This window comes from Takifugu rubripes, chromosome 4, assembly GCF_901000725.2.
Source record: "Takifugu rubripes chromosome 4, fTakRub1.2, whole genome shotgun sequence".
NCBI classification, from domain to species: Eukaryota; Metazoa; Chordata; class Actinopteri; order Tetraodontiformes; family Tetraodontidae; genus Takifugu; species Takifugu rubripes.
Window position 1 is genome coordinate 8919016 of NC_042288.1, and position 17972 is coordinate 8936987.

General features: G+C 42.5%; 1 protein-coding gene across 17 annotated transcripts in view; it reads left to right on the top strand.

Moving 5' to 3' along the window:
• The window catches only part of rims1a (regulating synaptic membrane exocytosis 1a), a 42236-nt gene that overhangs the window by 6414 nt on the left and 17850 nt on the right, over nucleotides 1–17972 (top strand). For 16 of the 17 annotated variants that reach the window (XM_029834673.1, XM_029834681.1, XM_029834671.1 and 13 more), the window contains 4 exons: nucleotides 6931–7141; nucleotides 8162–8173; nucleotides 14167–14423; nucleotides 14514–15205. In XM_029834673.1, the coding sequence (XP_029690533.1) occupies nucleotides 6931–7141; nucleotides 8162–8173; nucleotides 14167–14423; nucleotides 14514–15205 (1172 nt within the window). The remainder of the gene's footprint in view (nucleotides 1–6930; nucleotides 7142–8161; nucleotides 8174–14166; nucleotides 14424–14513; nucleotides 15206–17972) is intronic. The other variant, XM_029834674.1, reaches the window with a different exon arrangement.

The window sequence follows — 17972 nt, forward strand, 5'->3', positions numbered from 1 at the left end:
AATTGCAAACTTGTTTTGACTCTTTGATGTTATACGAGCGCCTCCATCCCCACCGGCTTATTTCCACCCTGATATGCCAGTTTCCGCGCGTGTGTGTGTGTGTGTGTGTGTGTGTGTTTGCTGCAGCTACTGATGGCCCTCCTTCCTGCCACACAGTGATGAAAGGATAAAGCTTGTTTATACTCTGAAGTGTTTTTTATACTGTATGTGTGATGGGAGAGTGAGGTCAGCTGGACTGCATGTGCCTCTGTGAGGAATCCCACAATCTGGCCCCTATTAGCAGCATCACACAATCTGTCTTTCCAGTCTGAATTCCCCAGGTTTTTCCACCAGAAATTACATTTGGTGTTCCAGAAGTACTCCCTCCTCTGGGGTCTAAATATTGATATCTTAATAAATACAAACACTTTTGTGGAGAAAAGTATGTTAACACCATTTGGACCAGAATCGATTTCCTCTTTTATTTCAAATCATTAATTTAACGGATAAAATTGCTGAAGAAGTAAAACTCCTTTTTTCCCCCTTCAAGTATTAGTTTATTCAGTGCCATTCTCTTGTTGTTCCTATTGTAAATCTGCAAGTCTGAAATAATCCCAGGGGAAATCAGATGACATAAACAGTTCATTCAGAAGATAATGTTTGTTTCCTACAGACTTTCCAGGTATTATGTGGGGCGCTTCCTTGCTTTAAAGCTGGCCACTCTGTACTTCTGAGCTCACCTCTTGGGGTTTTTAATTAATTAAAATAAAACTTTTTAATGAGCCCAAAAGTGGTACAAAGTTTCTCAGCCTGTAGGGGAACATTTAATCCTTCAGCTGTTAATCATCACATGCTCACTTTTGTTGTAATGGACATTTATTATTTGTCCTACATCTGGTGTGATTGGGCGTGCATATCTGAGTTTTCAACTGCTTCGTTGACAAGTGCTAGCAGCACTACGGTGTTGATAGCATGTTCAAAGCATTATTTCCATGCTTTCTATATGTTTTCTGGTCAGGTCAGGTCTATATAGCGATCCATACACCTATAGCTGCTCACTGTGTACCCTTCCATTTGTAAGGATGTGCTGCAATGCATCGGTGTTTACACTTCCCCTCACTAATCGTGATTGGTCAGGTATCCTCTGACAGCAGTCTACCATCGCCATGGCCCAGAAGCCCCATGGTAACATCTGTGACCGTGGGGATTAGCGAGAACTTCCTCATTGTCTCACAGGGATTGGCTGTTATCTTGGTCCTCCCTGGAGCCTCTGCTCCTGCAGCTACTGAGGAGGGGCTCCCTGTACACTCACGACTGAGGCTTGCACCTTAAGAGTAAAGCAAAATCCTTATTATTTCATGTAGATTCTAGATTCTTTTTCAGTTCATATATGCCTGGCCTGTGCCTAATCTTGATCTCTTGAGTTCTGCCACAAACTGACGATGCACCGTGATGTTACTAATTCTACTGCACTTGGAGTTTTAGTCAAAAATCAGACAGAGTGGATCCTTTTCCCCTCTTTGACCATGTTGCTGACAGCTGCTCACTAGACCAATATCACAGATGATCTTCTGTAATTCTGGAATGTTTAATTTTCACGGTAAATGCCATCCATTAACAGACCAATGTCAACAGATTAAAACTATATATTTAATGGTTGTAAATTTCCCGTCTGATTTCAAGTGGATTTCCCCTCAGACGGAGATCTGCATATGTGTGGGTGCACAGCAATGTGTGAATATGTGTGTGAACTTGGTTGTTTGTGGCGAGGGCTGTGTATCCACGCTGCGTGTGACGGTGTGCATCCACGCTGCGTGTGTCAGTGTGTATCCACGCTGTGTGTGTCAGTGTGTATCCACGCTGCGTGTGTCAGTGTGTGCATGTGTGTGTAAATGTGTATTGCCTGGCTGTGTATGGCTTTGTCAGGCCATATGGAGTGCTGTCTGGGGAGTGTACTACCCACTTAGCTCTGCTGTTGGCTCTGGTGTTCACTCCATCTGTTCCTCCTCTCTCCTCTTTGTCCCACCCTTTCTATTTCTCACTTTTCTTTTTATCTTTTGTTCTACCTTTTTTCCCATCCCACTTTACTTCTTTTAGATTGGCCTACATGTCGATTTTTTTCCCCTTTGCTACTTCAGCCAGTTTCAAACAAAATGTATTGGCCAAGTAATGGGAGATTTTATATCACTGCCTAATTTATAGAATCAAATATACGAATACACATCAAATTTAGGACAAACCCGCTGAAACATTATGACAAAATCTTTAGCAGTAAGTTGAGAAGCAGCAAACAGATGGTTAGCTCAAACATGTTTATGCTCCTTTGATTATTTTGCATTTTGTTTGGTGAAGATTGGACTCCTGTTACTGAATAAATTAATTTCCTATCAAAAAATACCCAATTATTGCCAATTATGATCACACGAGAAGCTGTAGCGTCGATATTTTAGGTGGCAAAGATGGACATTGAAGCAGCTCTTCACTTCCATTGCTCACAGAAGTCTTTAATTAGACTACACTGAATTTTATGTTGAATTATTGATAGGATATTTTATTTAAACTGGTATCAACAGTAGCAAATAAGGCATCATGCTTGTAGTAACAAATCCTTTATCATCATTTAGGCCCATTGCGATAAATTATGATAGGATTATAAACACTCAGCTGAGAAGAATTCTCATGGAAAACTCTCATCTTGCTGTCTTTACATGCTGTCTTCTTAGATTGAAAATCTATAATACATTTGAATAAAATACACATTTTCTCCCGTGAAATTCGGCACGTCATAGCTGGCTCATAGTCCACGTGTGGGCTGCTTGTAAATTTCCATATGCAACAAATAGGTGGTTTAAATGAATTGGTTGAATGTTTAACAGAGACAGGCTGAAACTCTGAGGCAGGAAGAGTCGCTCAAATGTTCATGACTGTTCAGAGAGTGTGTTCAATTCTTCAGGGGGTGTCATTGTTGAGTCATGTTGGATAAAAATAAACGTGCAAAGAGCTGCATGTTTCCTGTCTGTCACCTCTTTAATAGATAAAAGCCAGTTGTGTTATTGCTCAATCCCTTCCAAGGAACTACATGAAAAGGAGATAATGATGTGATTGAAAATGTTCTGGAGGAATTTTATCATTTATTTTGCAAGGAAATTAGTTATTTATGATGTATTTATGAGGTTAAGCCTGTGCTTCTGCTTTAAGCAGAGCGCAACACAGTTTTTATCAGGGGCACTTGTAAAGCTTTTGAAATACGTTTGTGGATTAGTGGATTTGCAAAAAAAATGAAATCTAGTTTTGTTCTGTTTTCACTTTTTTGGGGTGTTAATTCACTTTTTCTGGAGTAATTAAGACAGGGAAGATCAAAGAATATATAACAAAATGCAGTAAAAGTGAAAGGTGAGCCAGAAAAGAGAGCAGAACATTTGAATTCTATTGTGTATAAAGTCAAACTTTTCTTAGGAATCAACACTTTTTGTGTAAAAAAATTCTATTGTGTATAAAGTCAAACTTTTCTTAGGAATCAACACTTTTTGTGTAAAAAATTTTTTTGGATTGAAAAGTACAGTTATAAAACATTAAATTCACCAGCAAAAACTATTCAATTAAAAAAAAAAGGGTGCGTTTAAAGAAGATGGTTTTGGGAGAGCGCAGCCAAACAACGCAGCATGGTGACGGAAATGAAGGAGGGAAGGGACGGAGGACAGACAACAGAGCCTGGCATATCCTGAGAGAGCTGGAGAGACTGTCCGTGTCCCTGCCTGCCATATGGTGAGCAGGCAGGCTGCAGAACAGGACAGAAGAATGGAGACGTGAACACAGAAACATCACAAAAATCTGATCGCACACACACACACACACACACACACACACGCACACACACACACGCACACACACACACGCACACACACACACACACACACACACAAGTCATTACCATGAACTGATATTTATTTTAGATGAACTGCATGTTAATACCACCACTACTGTAGTAGCTGAAAGAGTTAACTCCCTCTAAACTTAATTATATACTGAACTGTAATTCAAGGCTTTAACTAAATACATATTCATTTTTAGCATTTGCAAATTTGAGGATTTGTTTTTTGAATGAATAGTGTCATCATTTGGTTACAAAAGGCCATAGAAATCCTTAAAGTCACAGACATACTCTTCATTTACTCCTTAAATTTACATGAATACAATGTATGCAATCTATACTTGAAGCTCCACGGAGCTGTTTCCACCATCCACAGATTCCTATTGGATGGCAGATGTGATAAAAGCATTTCTGCTAATAATCAGGCTTTAAAGTGAGTGTAGGTGGATCTCCATGGCATGCAAATGCATCCCCCCTCTATATGAAGGCGTGCATGCACACACGCAGCATTTTTAACTCTGGTGTGCATTTTCCTTCCATTCAATTTCACAAATTGCATGAAAGGAAAAAAACTTTATTAATATTCTTCTATTATTGGATGCTGAATGAGTTCCAATCAATTTTGCAGATGATTCCGTCGCAGTAAGTGCAATGTGTGTCCAGAGAGTCGATTAGTCTCCAGGAGTGGGAAGAGGTAAAAAGATGGACGTATTTGAAAACCATAAAAAACGTCAAGACCGAGCAGAACAGAAAAAATGGATACAACGGTCCTCAAAAACAAGAATTGATTGGACTAATAAACGGGGACGGCCGGCGAGAGCGGCAATGTTTAATTTCTAAATGGCTATGAGGTGATTTTCTTTTGACACCGACTCAGTGGTCGTGGATTCATATCTGCCTGCATTCTGAATATCGATCCAGGAACTGGAGGTCTGACTCATACTTGGCCACAGAGGCCTGAGGCACTGCGGGAGTCTGAACTGACTCCCAGGCCCAAACTGATGCCACCCTTCATTATGGAAGCCTCAGGAGTGCCGAAGGCAGTGCCAGTGTGGCTTTCCAACCCTAATGACTCCGCTAAAGGACTATTTTATGTGCTTTATTTTTGGATTCATCCACTGAGCATGAAGCAGCGGGGATGGAGGTTCTTAGGTGTTTTAATGGACGTTTAAACTTTTTTCAGTGATGTGGGCCATTCAATTTAATAAATTCTGGACCCTTTAGTCCCATCTATTAAAAAAAGAATCTTCTATAATAGAGATATAAGCTGAACCGGTCACTCCTCCTTTTCAATGCAAAAGATTCCTCCATTCTTATGCCCAGCATGGGTAACGATGCACAACTAATCGTTAATGAGTTCCCCTTATTATGACTCTTGTTTTGTGGTTGTAAAAAGATACAGTGTAGTCTTAAAAAGAAAAACTTGTTTTTACACTTTCTATCTTGGAACAAATCAGTGCTAGTAAAAATGAGAAAGTTTGTTTTTCTCATCCTTGTTGCAGTCAGTTCCATCCATTGTACTCTCTCGCTTCACTTCGCCCCGTGTGTGTGTGTGTGTGTGTGTGTGTAATTTGCTTGTTCACACAGCACAGCTTCATTATGATCAGTCATAGCTGACAGAATTGATGTTGATTCTCATGATTTTTGTAGAAAACCCTCGTTACGCCTACAGTTTTCCCCTATTTGTCTGTTTAATAAAAAGCAATTTCACACAAGTGAAATAAATTCAAAAATCCTTACCTATTTTTGCAAAGTAAATCACTACTATTTATTTACTTTCTGCAAATTCGGCACTGACACTTTGTGTTTAGGTGTTCCATCAGTTATTACACGAGAGTAAATGCCTTTATTTCGAAAGGAATGCAACATTGATTCACTGCACATAAATGTGATCACTCATATGAGTCCCACAGGGTGTCGGGGTTAGCATTGTCAGGGGTCACCACAGACCCAGTGTGAGCTGTGGAACAGGAAGTAAATCCTGTAGTGCCGCAGCAGCGGGTGACCTCAGTGCAGCCTTTGGCGCGTGTGTATGTGTGTGTGAGCAGGTGTTAACGTTTGCTAGGACGGGCTTGTGGTTCACCAAATGGGTCCCCGGAGCCTTTCTGTGTGGGTGTCTTCAGTCAGTCCTGTTACACATTGAGGAGGCAACGCTACTCTGACTATTAAACAAATGCCACTGGACTTTCCTCTGTGGGGCGTCGTAGCTTTTTAACACCCAGGTTTATGGGGGAGGAGACTGTATCTCTGAGTCCCGCTCTGTAAGTACAACACACACAGCATGCAGCCGCAGAGAATGTCAATGAATTTATGTTGCTTTATGAGCGTCAAATGACAGCGGTGATTGAATCTGCGTTGTTAAATGGCAGTTTGATATGGCTGAACAGGCTCATCTCAATATTTTTCCCCCCGCCTCATAAATCAAAGCTTGTTTTTTCATTGCTGAGTGAGGTGTGGAGGCTAAATTAGCACGTTGGTTGTGAGCTGAACTGCCACCAGAGCTGTCAAAGCAAAGTTTCTCTGTAGAGCCTGGAAAATTCCTCTGTCAACTATTTGACCCATCTGATTGTGACATGTTTATTTCGTGTTTTGTGGTTTAGAAAAATATATTTGCTGTAATATTTGGTGCGTGTGTGTGAGAAATATGAGATGTCACCAGTGAAGTTATTATACCAGCCTGGCCTGGTTTTAACTGGTTTTAACCAACTGCCCTCATGATTATTTTCTGGATTGTTTGGCTCTGTGTCCGCGTTTGAATCACAAATAATTGGGCTGTACGGTGGGAATATTTAATCCCCGCTGCCATAAAACCTGCCCTCTCCTCAACCCACCGTCTCTCCTCCTCGTTCCTCTGAATCTCCATCTCTGTTACGCCTTCCATAAAACCCATTCTCTTCCTTTTCTCATATCGATTGGAGGAGTTTTTGGAGTCGTCGAATCGGTCCGGAAACAATAGCAGGCACAAAAACATTCGTTGACAGGACGGTAAAATAAAGTGGACTCGTCCGTCTCTCACTTTCTGGTGCCTGTTCTGAATATACGCTGACCCTTCAAAGCTGTTATATTTCTGTTTCATCCAGAGGTGTCCAGCAGCAGTTGTCCAGCTACAGGGAGACGGTGATCCGGCAAGCCACGGTGACGGCGAGCTCGGCCGCTCACCGGGACGACGCCCCGACCTGCGGCATCTGCCGCAAGACCAAGTTTGCGGACGGCTGCGGGAATCTGTGTTCGTACTGCCAGACCAAGTTCTGTGCCCGCTGTGGGGGCCGAGTCTCCCTGAGATCGAACACGGTAAGTTGTGACGGGTCATCGGCGTTGTATGCTGTTATATGAATATGCTGCTGCTGCTTTTAATTGTTTCACACATTTTTACATCCTGATTTAAGAGAGATGTGGTAAATATCCCCACAGAGCCCATAAAGTAGCGTAGCGCTGTATATCCAGTCAGACAGGGCTCAGGTGTCTGGACTCAGATGGAGGTGATGAGCCGTGTGTGTCTTTTCGAAGCCCTGCGTGCTGTATCTGGGCTCAGCGTGTGTTTCTACTCGTGAACGTGATCTATGCCTCTGTGTGTGATGACCTAGGCAGGAGCTGGTAAAGGTTAATTGGGCATTAGAGTGAGCTGTGGACAAAGGGGGTGGTCTCCCACTCCATCTTGATCTCTCAGGGGTTCCGAGGTGCCCTATACCGACACAGCAGGGCGTGCCTTCGTGGGTGCGCGTGTGGGGACTCCAGTCTTCTTCCAAGTGACAATGCTCTCCCACTTTCTTTGACATCAGCATGGCATTTAATTAGACTACACCCCACCACCACCATCCACACACACACACACACACACACACACACACACACACACACACACACACACACACACACACAAACAAATTAATTAGGGCCTGACATGGTGGTTAGTTCAGCTGTGGGGTCCTGGTGCATCAAGCTGGGGGCAGTTTGGTGAGAAAAAGCCCTTTAAAGCGGAGGCAGAATTTTTGTCACACTGTTAGAGCCCATTATCAGTATTTATGCCAACACTGGCTAAATGTACTCAATAGAAAATAACCTTAAATGTGTCCTGTTTGTGAATTAAGCTGCAGTTTTTACCTACTCTTTCTACAGGTCTGTTAGCTATTAGCTTGCCTTGCACAGCCACGCTGCAGTCACAATATTACACAAATGTTGCTGTTAAATTATGTCTTACATTACATTATTCGATAATTATTCCATTGAAGTCGGACTTTAGGATAATCATCCTTCCTGACCTTTTATTTATTTATTTTTCTACATTTCTCTATTTGACACTGCTGACTGCAGGAGGACAAAGTGGTAAGTACTGCATTCCCTTGTTATTTTATTCTGTATGTATTTTGTAATGTAATGTGTTACCATGGTGATATATGACTGCAGATGAACAAGCGTGATCTCCCACTATATCATATGCTGTGTATTACTCATTGAGAGACTTGTATTTTTGTCCTGTGGATTAGTTGAACAAGTTAAATGGGATTAGCAACTCCACCATTAAAGAAACTTTTCTGTAGCACACACCTCGGAAGTTTGCTCTGCCTTGGCCACCTTTTCTCAGGGCGTTTGCCAAAGAGAACTTTGATGCAGGGCCGAACTCAAGCGCGGCAGAATGCTTTGGAGTTCTGTACAGTCGTCCGAGTCCCTTGCTAACACTTGGTATGACAATCATCCCCCCCTTTCCAAGTTTTAGCAGATTGGAGGTCTTATATATCTTTAGCAGTGTAAATCTGGACAACAGATCGGGTTTGAAGTTCTGTTTGATATGGATTCAGTTACTTGGGGGTGGATTAATCCAGCATGGCACAACAATCAAAACATTTTCTACGCTGATTTTAGATTTTATTTCAAAATCGAGTGTGTTAGAAATGACGCGTTCACTTACTTTAAAACACAGCCCACAGATATAACAGCCCTACCTAACGGACTTAAACTGCCAGGAGGAGACCAGTAGAAGATGGTCAGAGATAATGAGATAAGCAGGTGCAACCCTTAGTGAGGCTGACAACAGCACACAGGTGATACACCTTGGTACTCCCAGCAGAGGGATGGAAACAAAAGAAAACATAGTTGAAGGTGAAAAACACCCTAAATATACCTGCATTTAACCATTGAGGTTCTTGTCTATGTTAAGATAGAATATGACAGGTCTCATATTTAGTTTTTATAATGTGTATTCATTTTAATATTGCAGCAAATGTGCAAAGAAACATCCAAAGTAAATTAGAAATATTGAGTCTGTGGTGAATGCTAATGATAGTAAGGGCTCATTATCTGCCATGGTTGTGGCAGCATGTGTGTGTTATGTTTTCTTTTAACTAAACGTTAAATAATTCTGAAGCCTTGATTCCATCTCTCTCAAAAGTTCTCTCTCTATTTCACACACACACAAACACACACACACACACACACACACACACGCACACACACACACACACACACACACACACACACACATGCACTCATGCACACACTAGACAAAGACAGGCTGTTCCCTTCCATCCCCAGTTGGTTAATTAATTTGATATTAGTCTTAATACATTAATGATATTTCTGTAAATTTATTTTGGTGAAAAAACCTGTGATGGACAGTCTCTTACACTCATTCCAAGCATTGGAAAGTGCTCTTGTTTTTCTTCTCTGAGGGTGTAAATGCTTAAAGCACAACACTGATGGATGAAAGAGCAACTGCCGTGAAACCTGACACAATTACCACTGAGGCAAGTGCTGTGGCTGAAAAAGTTAGTCTTGCCCCTGAAGAAGAATGACCTGTCAAATAAAGGCAAAAACACCTGAAAAAAAATCTAATCTTACTACGTGTCTGTGACTTGTGGAAATGTACATCTATTGATCTGAGCCTTCAAGGAATTATGGCTTTGAGCTGCTTTGTGTCGCGCTGCGGTGCTGCAGAAAATGTGGGCGATGTGTCATCTGCCGTTAACGCCACAGCGCCTCATGATTACTATTGATCGCCGGTCTAGCTAGCTGTCTTCACGTCGATCTCTCATTGACTGGTCTTAAGGGGGCCGTCCCCCGCTCAAGGCAACAGGTCTACACACAAACGTGTTTGTCAGCACACGTGTAGCAACACATAAGCAGGACTTCTGTGTCTTTGAGACTTTAAATATCAGTAATCACAGATGTTTTCCATTGGAATTCTCAGATGTTTTCCCTTCAACTCCCATGATTAGTGCAAGGATGTACTTTTAAAGTTTATTTAGATGGAAGATGTTTTAAGAAAGATTCATGGACATCCTTAAGAGGTGGAGCTAATGGAGGTAAAGTTGGGGAGTTGGAAACCCTTGAGGACCATCCTGGTACCACCTGGAGTGAGAATACAGGAGCAGAACTAACACAAAGCGATGTTTATTACCATTATTATGAGAAGACAACAGAAAACAATGATCTAAAACCTGAGTATGTTATTCACTCCATCCTGGGTGGCTTGAGTCTTTTTCAAGAAAAAAATCCCTTGAAACAACAGAGAAATATTAAAGAAAGTTGTTGCTAAAGCTGGCAGGAGAATCAAAAGCTAAATAATAAACAGATGAAGCAGCAGAATTACTTTTAAATTTGTCCAAAATTTGAGCCTGTGTTTCCTGCCACGTTGACAGGACACACGCATTAATCCAACTTTCAAACTGATTTAACCTTTGTGTGTGTGTGTGAGGTGAAGATGCGTGTTTGGGCTATTGTGCGGTGAGCCTGCTCACGACTGTACGACTGTTCCACGTGTTCCTGCAGAAACACAACTTTCACGTGTGTGTGTGTATTTTGCTGCTGGTGCTGCGCTTAGCTGATATAGTACCTCATTAGTTGCTGTCGACACTAATCTCCTTTGTGGCGGTCTTTCATCCTTAGCACAGGATTTATTGACGCCCTCAGTTACAGTAGTCGCCTCACATGCTCCTGAGGTCATACGTCATTCTGTCATTGGCTGGATCTACTTCCTGATCCTGCTGCCGCCTGTTCTCCTCCCCTCTTTAATTGTAGAAAATAAAGGAGGCTTTTCTCAACATTTAGACAAAAGCAGCTAAATGTTACGAAGGTGAAGCAGGAAATTTGCATCTGTAGCATTGCATGTGTTAATATCACATGGATCTTTCAGCAGTAGAAGTTTTGGCCCTAAACTAAAACTCTGAAGAAACACTTTTCTATAGCTGCATTGACTGCATTGGTTTTTTTATGCACTGCACAAGGTTCACTCCAGTTTCCATGTTGACAAGTTAGATTGTGACAGAGGTTTTTTTTTAATAAAATTGACACTCGGGAGAAAAAACTCTGCAGTCCCCACATATGATGTTAATCCATTAATTTGTTGGAATGCACAACTCATTTACATTTATTCATGAAGAATGAATCTAAATTTTCATGTTTGGCTCTGCTTCTATGTTCTACTACCTTGGAATTCCCTCCTCACACAGCTCCAGTTTACGAGGAAATACTAAGATTCAGCCTTTCCTTAACCTCCTGCTTCACTGGCTACACACACTGCTGCTACACAAAGAACGTATTCTGTACGGCCACTTCTCAGCTCAAATGGCCAGGATTTCACCTCTGGATTATTCATTGTCCTACTCAATCGCACACAAATCCAAAGCTCCCAAATGCACCATGTACACATGAGCAGTGATGCAGATGTGGTCACACACTTCAGCTCCTCGACGTACACAAAGAGACACAAATACAGATGGATACACACGCCTGCAAATGCAGCAGGATGCAAAACAAACACACACTAGGGTTTGGTGTCCTAGTTTCTATTCTCTCTCTCTCCCCTTCTCTGTGTCTCTCGGGGGTCTCGCTGTGGTCATATGACACACTGCTGCTGTAGCTGCCGTTTTATTTTATGCATGTGGGGATGCGTCTCTGCTCGTGTGCATACTGTATGTATGATTGTATGTCTGTTCATGTATGACAATGTGTATATGCATATTTTTGTATGTATCACTGCTCTTTGCCTGGATATCATTCCTTCCTCCTCGGTGTTGTGCTGTTCTCCCATCAGAGTGTGTGATCTAATATAGGGATTATTATGGGATAAGTAATTCTCTTATAAAATAAGGGCTTCCTGCTCTGCATCTCCACAACGCTCGCAAATTTTTTTCTGCAGCGTTGACACGCACAAGCGCCGTCTCCACTCCTGCAATGACCGAAACGTGCTGAACGGGGAGCACAAATCGAGGAGTGTTGGCTTGGATGAAACCTTCCGCAGAAAAAAGACGGACTTCTTTAAATCAAGCTGCCGATTTTAGCTACGAACTTTTAATGCCATTTCTTCTTATTAATAACTATTAATAAGGAAAAATTGGCCTATTTATGATAATTAAGAATGTTAGAACATTGAGTTCAATTTATAATTTATTTAACATTTTACATTTATTTTTCAGATAAAATGAATAGTGAAAGAAAGTTAACCGTGAGCATAACAATGGACTAGAAGTTGTCTATGTGTTGTTGTGTTTTGTTGTCCATCTTTTGATCAAATATTGCTCTAGTAAATACTAAGAACCATATTTACAAGCTGCAGGATGCAGAGTGTAAATTGACTCAGCAGTCTGGATCATTAAACCATCATTCAGAGTGATCTTTTTATGATTAGATTTTTTTTCAACAGTATGCTGTAAAAATGCACAGTATTCATTATACAATCATCTTTCAAGTCCTATACAACTACAAAACCGCTTGGTCTCGGTGCTGCCTTGTGAATGTAGCGTATGGGCATGTCTAGTGGTACTGCAGCATCCATCTGGCAACCGTCCACCTCGACGGTCTGACTGTAGAGAATCACAGATTGGTGGACGTTTCATTCCCAAATGAGGCGGTGTTTTGCTTTGCCTTCTTTGTTGTGTGTGTATCTGTGTATGTTGGAGCACACATGTTTTTCCCCTCTCCCTGGTGGTGCTGGGGTGGCAGGATAAATATAGATGCGTTGGTGTAAAGCTGTTTTCTCCTCAGCTTTTGTAGCTTTAATCAAAAGCAATCTGGAGGAGTGAGAAATGGAAGAGAGAGGAAGAGCGTGAGGAGGAGGAGAGGAAGGGTAAGAGGATGATGGGGTGGTGGAGGTCAGGTTTAGCCGATGCCAGAGTTTTTATTTTAGTGCTCTTTTAAGAGTCATTAGGGAGAATTCAGGAGTAATGAGAACCCTGGTGGCAGGAGGAGAGGGGCCAACTCTTCTCACCCTTCTTTGCAACCCATCCTCTGACTGTCTCTTTATGTCCTGCCTAAACTCACTTCCACAGTCATCTAGGCTTCCTTGTTCTGGCTCTGATAGCAACACGGGACCATGACTGCAGCTGCATCCACACAGCATACCCTTGGGGATGCCCAAGTCTATTCTCGGCTGTAACTTGTGTCCCTCATCGATATGAGCTGACAGCTATGCTGACGATACGTGTATGCAGAAAACGGGCATCAGAGTCGTCATATCTGTTGTGGTCTGCCGCCCGAATTAACCCATACGATACATCTTAACCACCAGATAGGCATTCTGCCAGTCACTGAAGATTACCTGTACTACTCAGGTGAATCTCCTCCAGCTATTCTTCAAAATCCCACCTGTTTTCATAGAAATGCATCATTCATTTATGTAAGACTGAGTAAATTTTGAGATGATCAATTACACAAGTAGTTATGATATTTTATTTCATTTCGAAAATGTATTTGAAAACTATATTTTATGTTTTTTTTTTGTTATCCAGCTTAAAAGGTTACTGACATACTGAAAAAAGTTTGGGCATTATATTTACTTTTATCGTGGTTCTAAGATAGTCGTAGTTTGCAGTGTATTATAAAATGTGCTTTGAATTTGATTTAAAAATGTGGAGAAAATGTGAAAAAATTGTGCAGTGTGCAGTGCAGTGAGTGTAGCGTACATTCTCTGGTCGTGTGTCAACAAACATGACACACGACAGCCGATGTTATCTCGACAGCGGGCTTCTTTCATTACCCATTTGGCATTCTGTATTTCATTTGAAGGTCAGAAGCAGCTTACAGAGAAAGCCAAGCTGCTCCTTGCTACTGCTGCCATGGTGATCTTAAAACACTTCCATTAAAAAAACAACCCTTTATTTCAGGACTACTCATTGGCATCTGTTCAGGAAGTGAGTTGAGCCATTTCCTGTCTGACAGAAGTCAGGACTCACAGTCATGGCTGCCAGACTAGAGTGCAGTGATGGTTTTAACTGTCGTTCCTGTGGGAAACATTAGCTTTAAATGTCTGTAACAATTATTCTCTGTAAAATCATGAATAGATATGTCGATTTTCATAACTGTAATCTCTCCTCCTGTCCCAGGTGATATGGGTATGTAATAACTGTCGAAAGCAGCAGGAGATCCTGACCAAACCGGGTGACTGGTTCACCGGTCCTGCAGGGAAACCTCCTGGCCTTGGTTCAGCCGTTAGCGAGCCATCCGTGTGCCAAGTTCCCGGAGACAAAAAGCTCCGTTCTCGCTCCCAAGCGCCCTCGACGACAGCATTGCAAGACCCCAGCCAGCCTGGAATGGTACCCGGCACTGATACCCGGTCACGTAGCGAGCCACCACGAGACATGTGAGCTGAACATTTGACTTGCGGTGACAAACCATTGCTTCCTTAATCACTCAACATTTTCTCTGTATCCTATTTTGATTACTTCATCAGGACTAGAGGCGGTGGAGGAGCAGGTCGTGGAGAGTCCAGGCCCGGTCAGCCTAGACTGCAGACCCAGGTGTCCATGGATCGGGACCTCCGAGGGGAGTCCAGGGAGAGGAGGGAAAGCCGGCGGTTGACAAAGGGACGTTCTCTAGAGCACGATCCTGTTGGAACGGGAGGTGGAGTGAGACGGACAGAAGAGAGGGGCTACCACCACATGGACCACAGCAGTGTCCCTCCTCGTGAAGTAGGGCCGGTCCCTCCTGGAGGCAGGGGCTACCCTGTGGCCGTGCAGGGTCGTGGCATGGGTGTAGCAGGGGAGAGTGGGAATGGTGTACGCCCTGGTCAGAGGACACTGGGTGGGGTTGTCGGGCCACATGAACACTCATTTGCTCAAAAAGCTCCTCCTCCTGAACTCAGAGAGCCTTCTGCTTCAGGCCCAGGTTCAGCCTCCGGCCAAGGGCCTGTAGTGAAACGGACCAAACGGGAAAAGGCTGAGAGCATGCTTCGCAATGACTCACTAAGCTCTGATCAGTCAGAATCTCTGCGCCCACCACCACCGAGGCCCTACAAGTCAAAGCGAGGGCTGGGGGCAGGAGGGAAGAGGCAAACCAGCGTCAGTAGTTCAGAGGAGGAGGGAGGAACAACACCCGAGTACAGCAGCTGTGAGGACGCCGAGATCGATAGTGTCAGCGAGAGAGGTGAGAAAAGAAAAACACCACTGTGTCTTCATAAATAAACTTTGGCTAAATTCAGCCAGGGAGGGTAGGAAACAGTGGTATTTATTTACACTCACCTGGGTTATAGGGTGGCTGATTGACACAACATGACATCACATGATCTTTTTCTATAAATGTTTTAAATGATGCATTACAGCTGAACAAATGTTACTGACCGCTCATAACTCCCCTGGGAGGCCCTGTACTACCACTATCAGGGCTCAAAAGATCCATCACTGGCCGCCTGATGTTTGGTTCTGGACATGTGTCTAACACACCTGTTGTACCAGAGGAGTCTGATCCACATCAGCAGCTGGATTCCAAATTTAAAAGCCACAGATGTTCGGTTCATTTATTTAAGTCTTAAGGCATCATCATGGCATGTGGATGCTTAAGGATCTGGGTTAAGTTCCTCAGAAAGTTTGTGGTGTAGCGTCGGCTGTCTTCAACCTCACATGTCCATTGTTACCTGGGTAAAATGGGGTCTTCGTATGTTCAGAAAGTAAAACACACCGACATCTGGATGAATAGATGGACTCTTTGCACTTAGAACATATTGGGTTTCAAAACGTTCCCACTAATCTGCAGAACGTACATTCTGACAGTACCATATTATCTGTCATCTGGTTGTATATCTTTACACGTTAACATCTCCAGCTCATGCAGTGGATCTCAGCTGACAGTCTGATAATGACTGTGTGAGAACCCTCGTGTATTTCCCATGTGTCATTTTACATTGTTTTCAGCTCAACCCTGAGGGAGAAACTTTCCCAAACCAAGTGTACATGTGTGCATCGTAGCGAGTCTGCGATGGGGGCAGTTTGACCCCACTTGATCCCGGCGTTGACCCTGGGTGGCATCACATGACCAACTATGTCCCTAAGCCTGAGAACACACCACTGTTCACACTGTAACCTTGTCAAATTCAAGCTGGGCTATATCACTCCACCACTAGACCCTTGCTAGTCACTTAGACCACTATGATTCAATCTGCACTAGAACAACAAAAGGTTAATAAAAATAAACTGGCTAAAGACTTGAGGTAATACCACCCACTAGGAGAGAAGCAATATTGTCCTAATTTGTTTTCCAATACCATTTGTTTTTCTCATGCCTCTGGGATAGAGGCAAAAATATCTGAGGAGTTTCACATCCTATTTAATAGTTATTTTGGGTGGAATGTTACATTCCACACATCCGATAAACTTAGACCTCTGAATAAAGTCATGACTTGCTATATGATTTTTTTTTTTTGCATGACATGAGAGTTTTCAAAAGCAACAGCCAACCCATAAACCTCTACTCAGAGCCATGCACAAAAAAGCAAGTTACCAGGGTAACCAAAGGTGTCATTATCGCCGAAGAAAAGTGACAAACTCAGATTCTTTCGTGAAGTCTGTAGCAACCACCTCCTCAGAAAAGCCGCCCTTCTTTTATTCTGGAACATCCGATTTATTTTTGCGCACTTTTCTTCAAACAGTGGATTATTTTTAGGGTGTCTTTACATGATCACAAAGCTGACGAAAGAGAATTGGGTGGTTGCCAACATTCTTGACTTTAATTGCTCGTTTGATTCATTGTGTGATTTGATTAATCGAAAAAGGTCACAATAATCTTTATTTTCTTCTGTATAACTTTTCAGTACTATCAGTCTTTACAGATACCAGTGCAAAGCTTTATTTTAAGACACTAATGCTTATTTGTAATACTTTTATTATCAACACATCACGTCTTAACTGTGAGCTCAAGTAAGTCAGATCTGCTATTCTGACATGAACCATAGCGGAGGTTTGAGATTGTGCAGTAAGTCCAGGTTCTAAACACACCAGGGTGCTGCTTCCTTTTTTAGCTCTAGACCAAGACTAGGCCAGCTCACAAATGTGCTTACTGGCAGCACAGGAGCAATCAGGCATGTAAACCATTGTTAAGGTTGGAGAAAACATGCACGGAAATGTCATTTTACGAGAGGTCCTGCTCCCAACGAACCAGGTACAAATGAGGCAAAATAGTAGACTTGTAAGTCTTATGTAAAGCACATGTGTCACTCACACACACACACACACACACACACACACACACACACACACACACACACACACACACACACACACACACAGTGGTGGCAATAATCCCGTTTGTACTGATCTGACTGAAATGATGAAACAGAGAACCCTGTTGTCTGTGGCCAGACCGTTTGTTCAAAGATTACATAATGTCACTATAAGCTGTCACAACTCATTAACCTCATAGCCTCCTGGCTCCTAGGAATGCTTGGCTCTGTTTTACTCTGTGTCATAACAGTGTCGTTGAAGGGTCCTGCACACATTCTAATACCACCCCCCAGCCTGTGTGTACAGATGAAGCAGTTTCTGGAGTAAATCAAGGGATGGAGTGAAACTGAAAATATGTTTTGTAATTGTCTAAAATGTCCTACAGAGCACCCAGAATAGACCCTAAACCAGTATCAGCCATTTCTTATATGGAAACTCACATTGGCAGGTTTAGCAGATTTTATCATCTGAAGAGGACCGACTGAGTAGGAAGGATTGAACAATGTCTACATTATTTAAAACAGTGAAAGAGCTTCTGCGTCCTCAGCGGTTCAGCAGACTATTTTCAGTCTGTGGTGATAAATTTCTAATTTTAGCAGAGGCCCAGATATTCAGTAAACTGTCCACTGTAAACAAATACCTTCTGAAGTGTCCCCAAATTTGGCCTAGCTGTGTGTGAGAGGACTCAGGCTGGTATG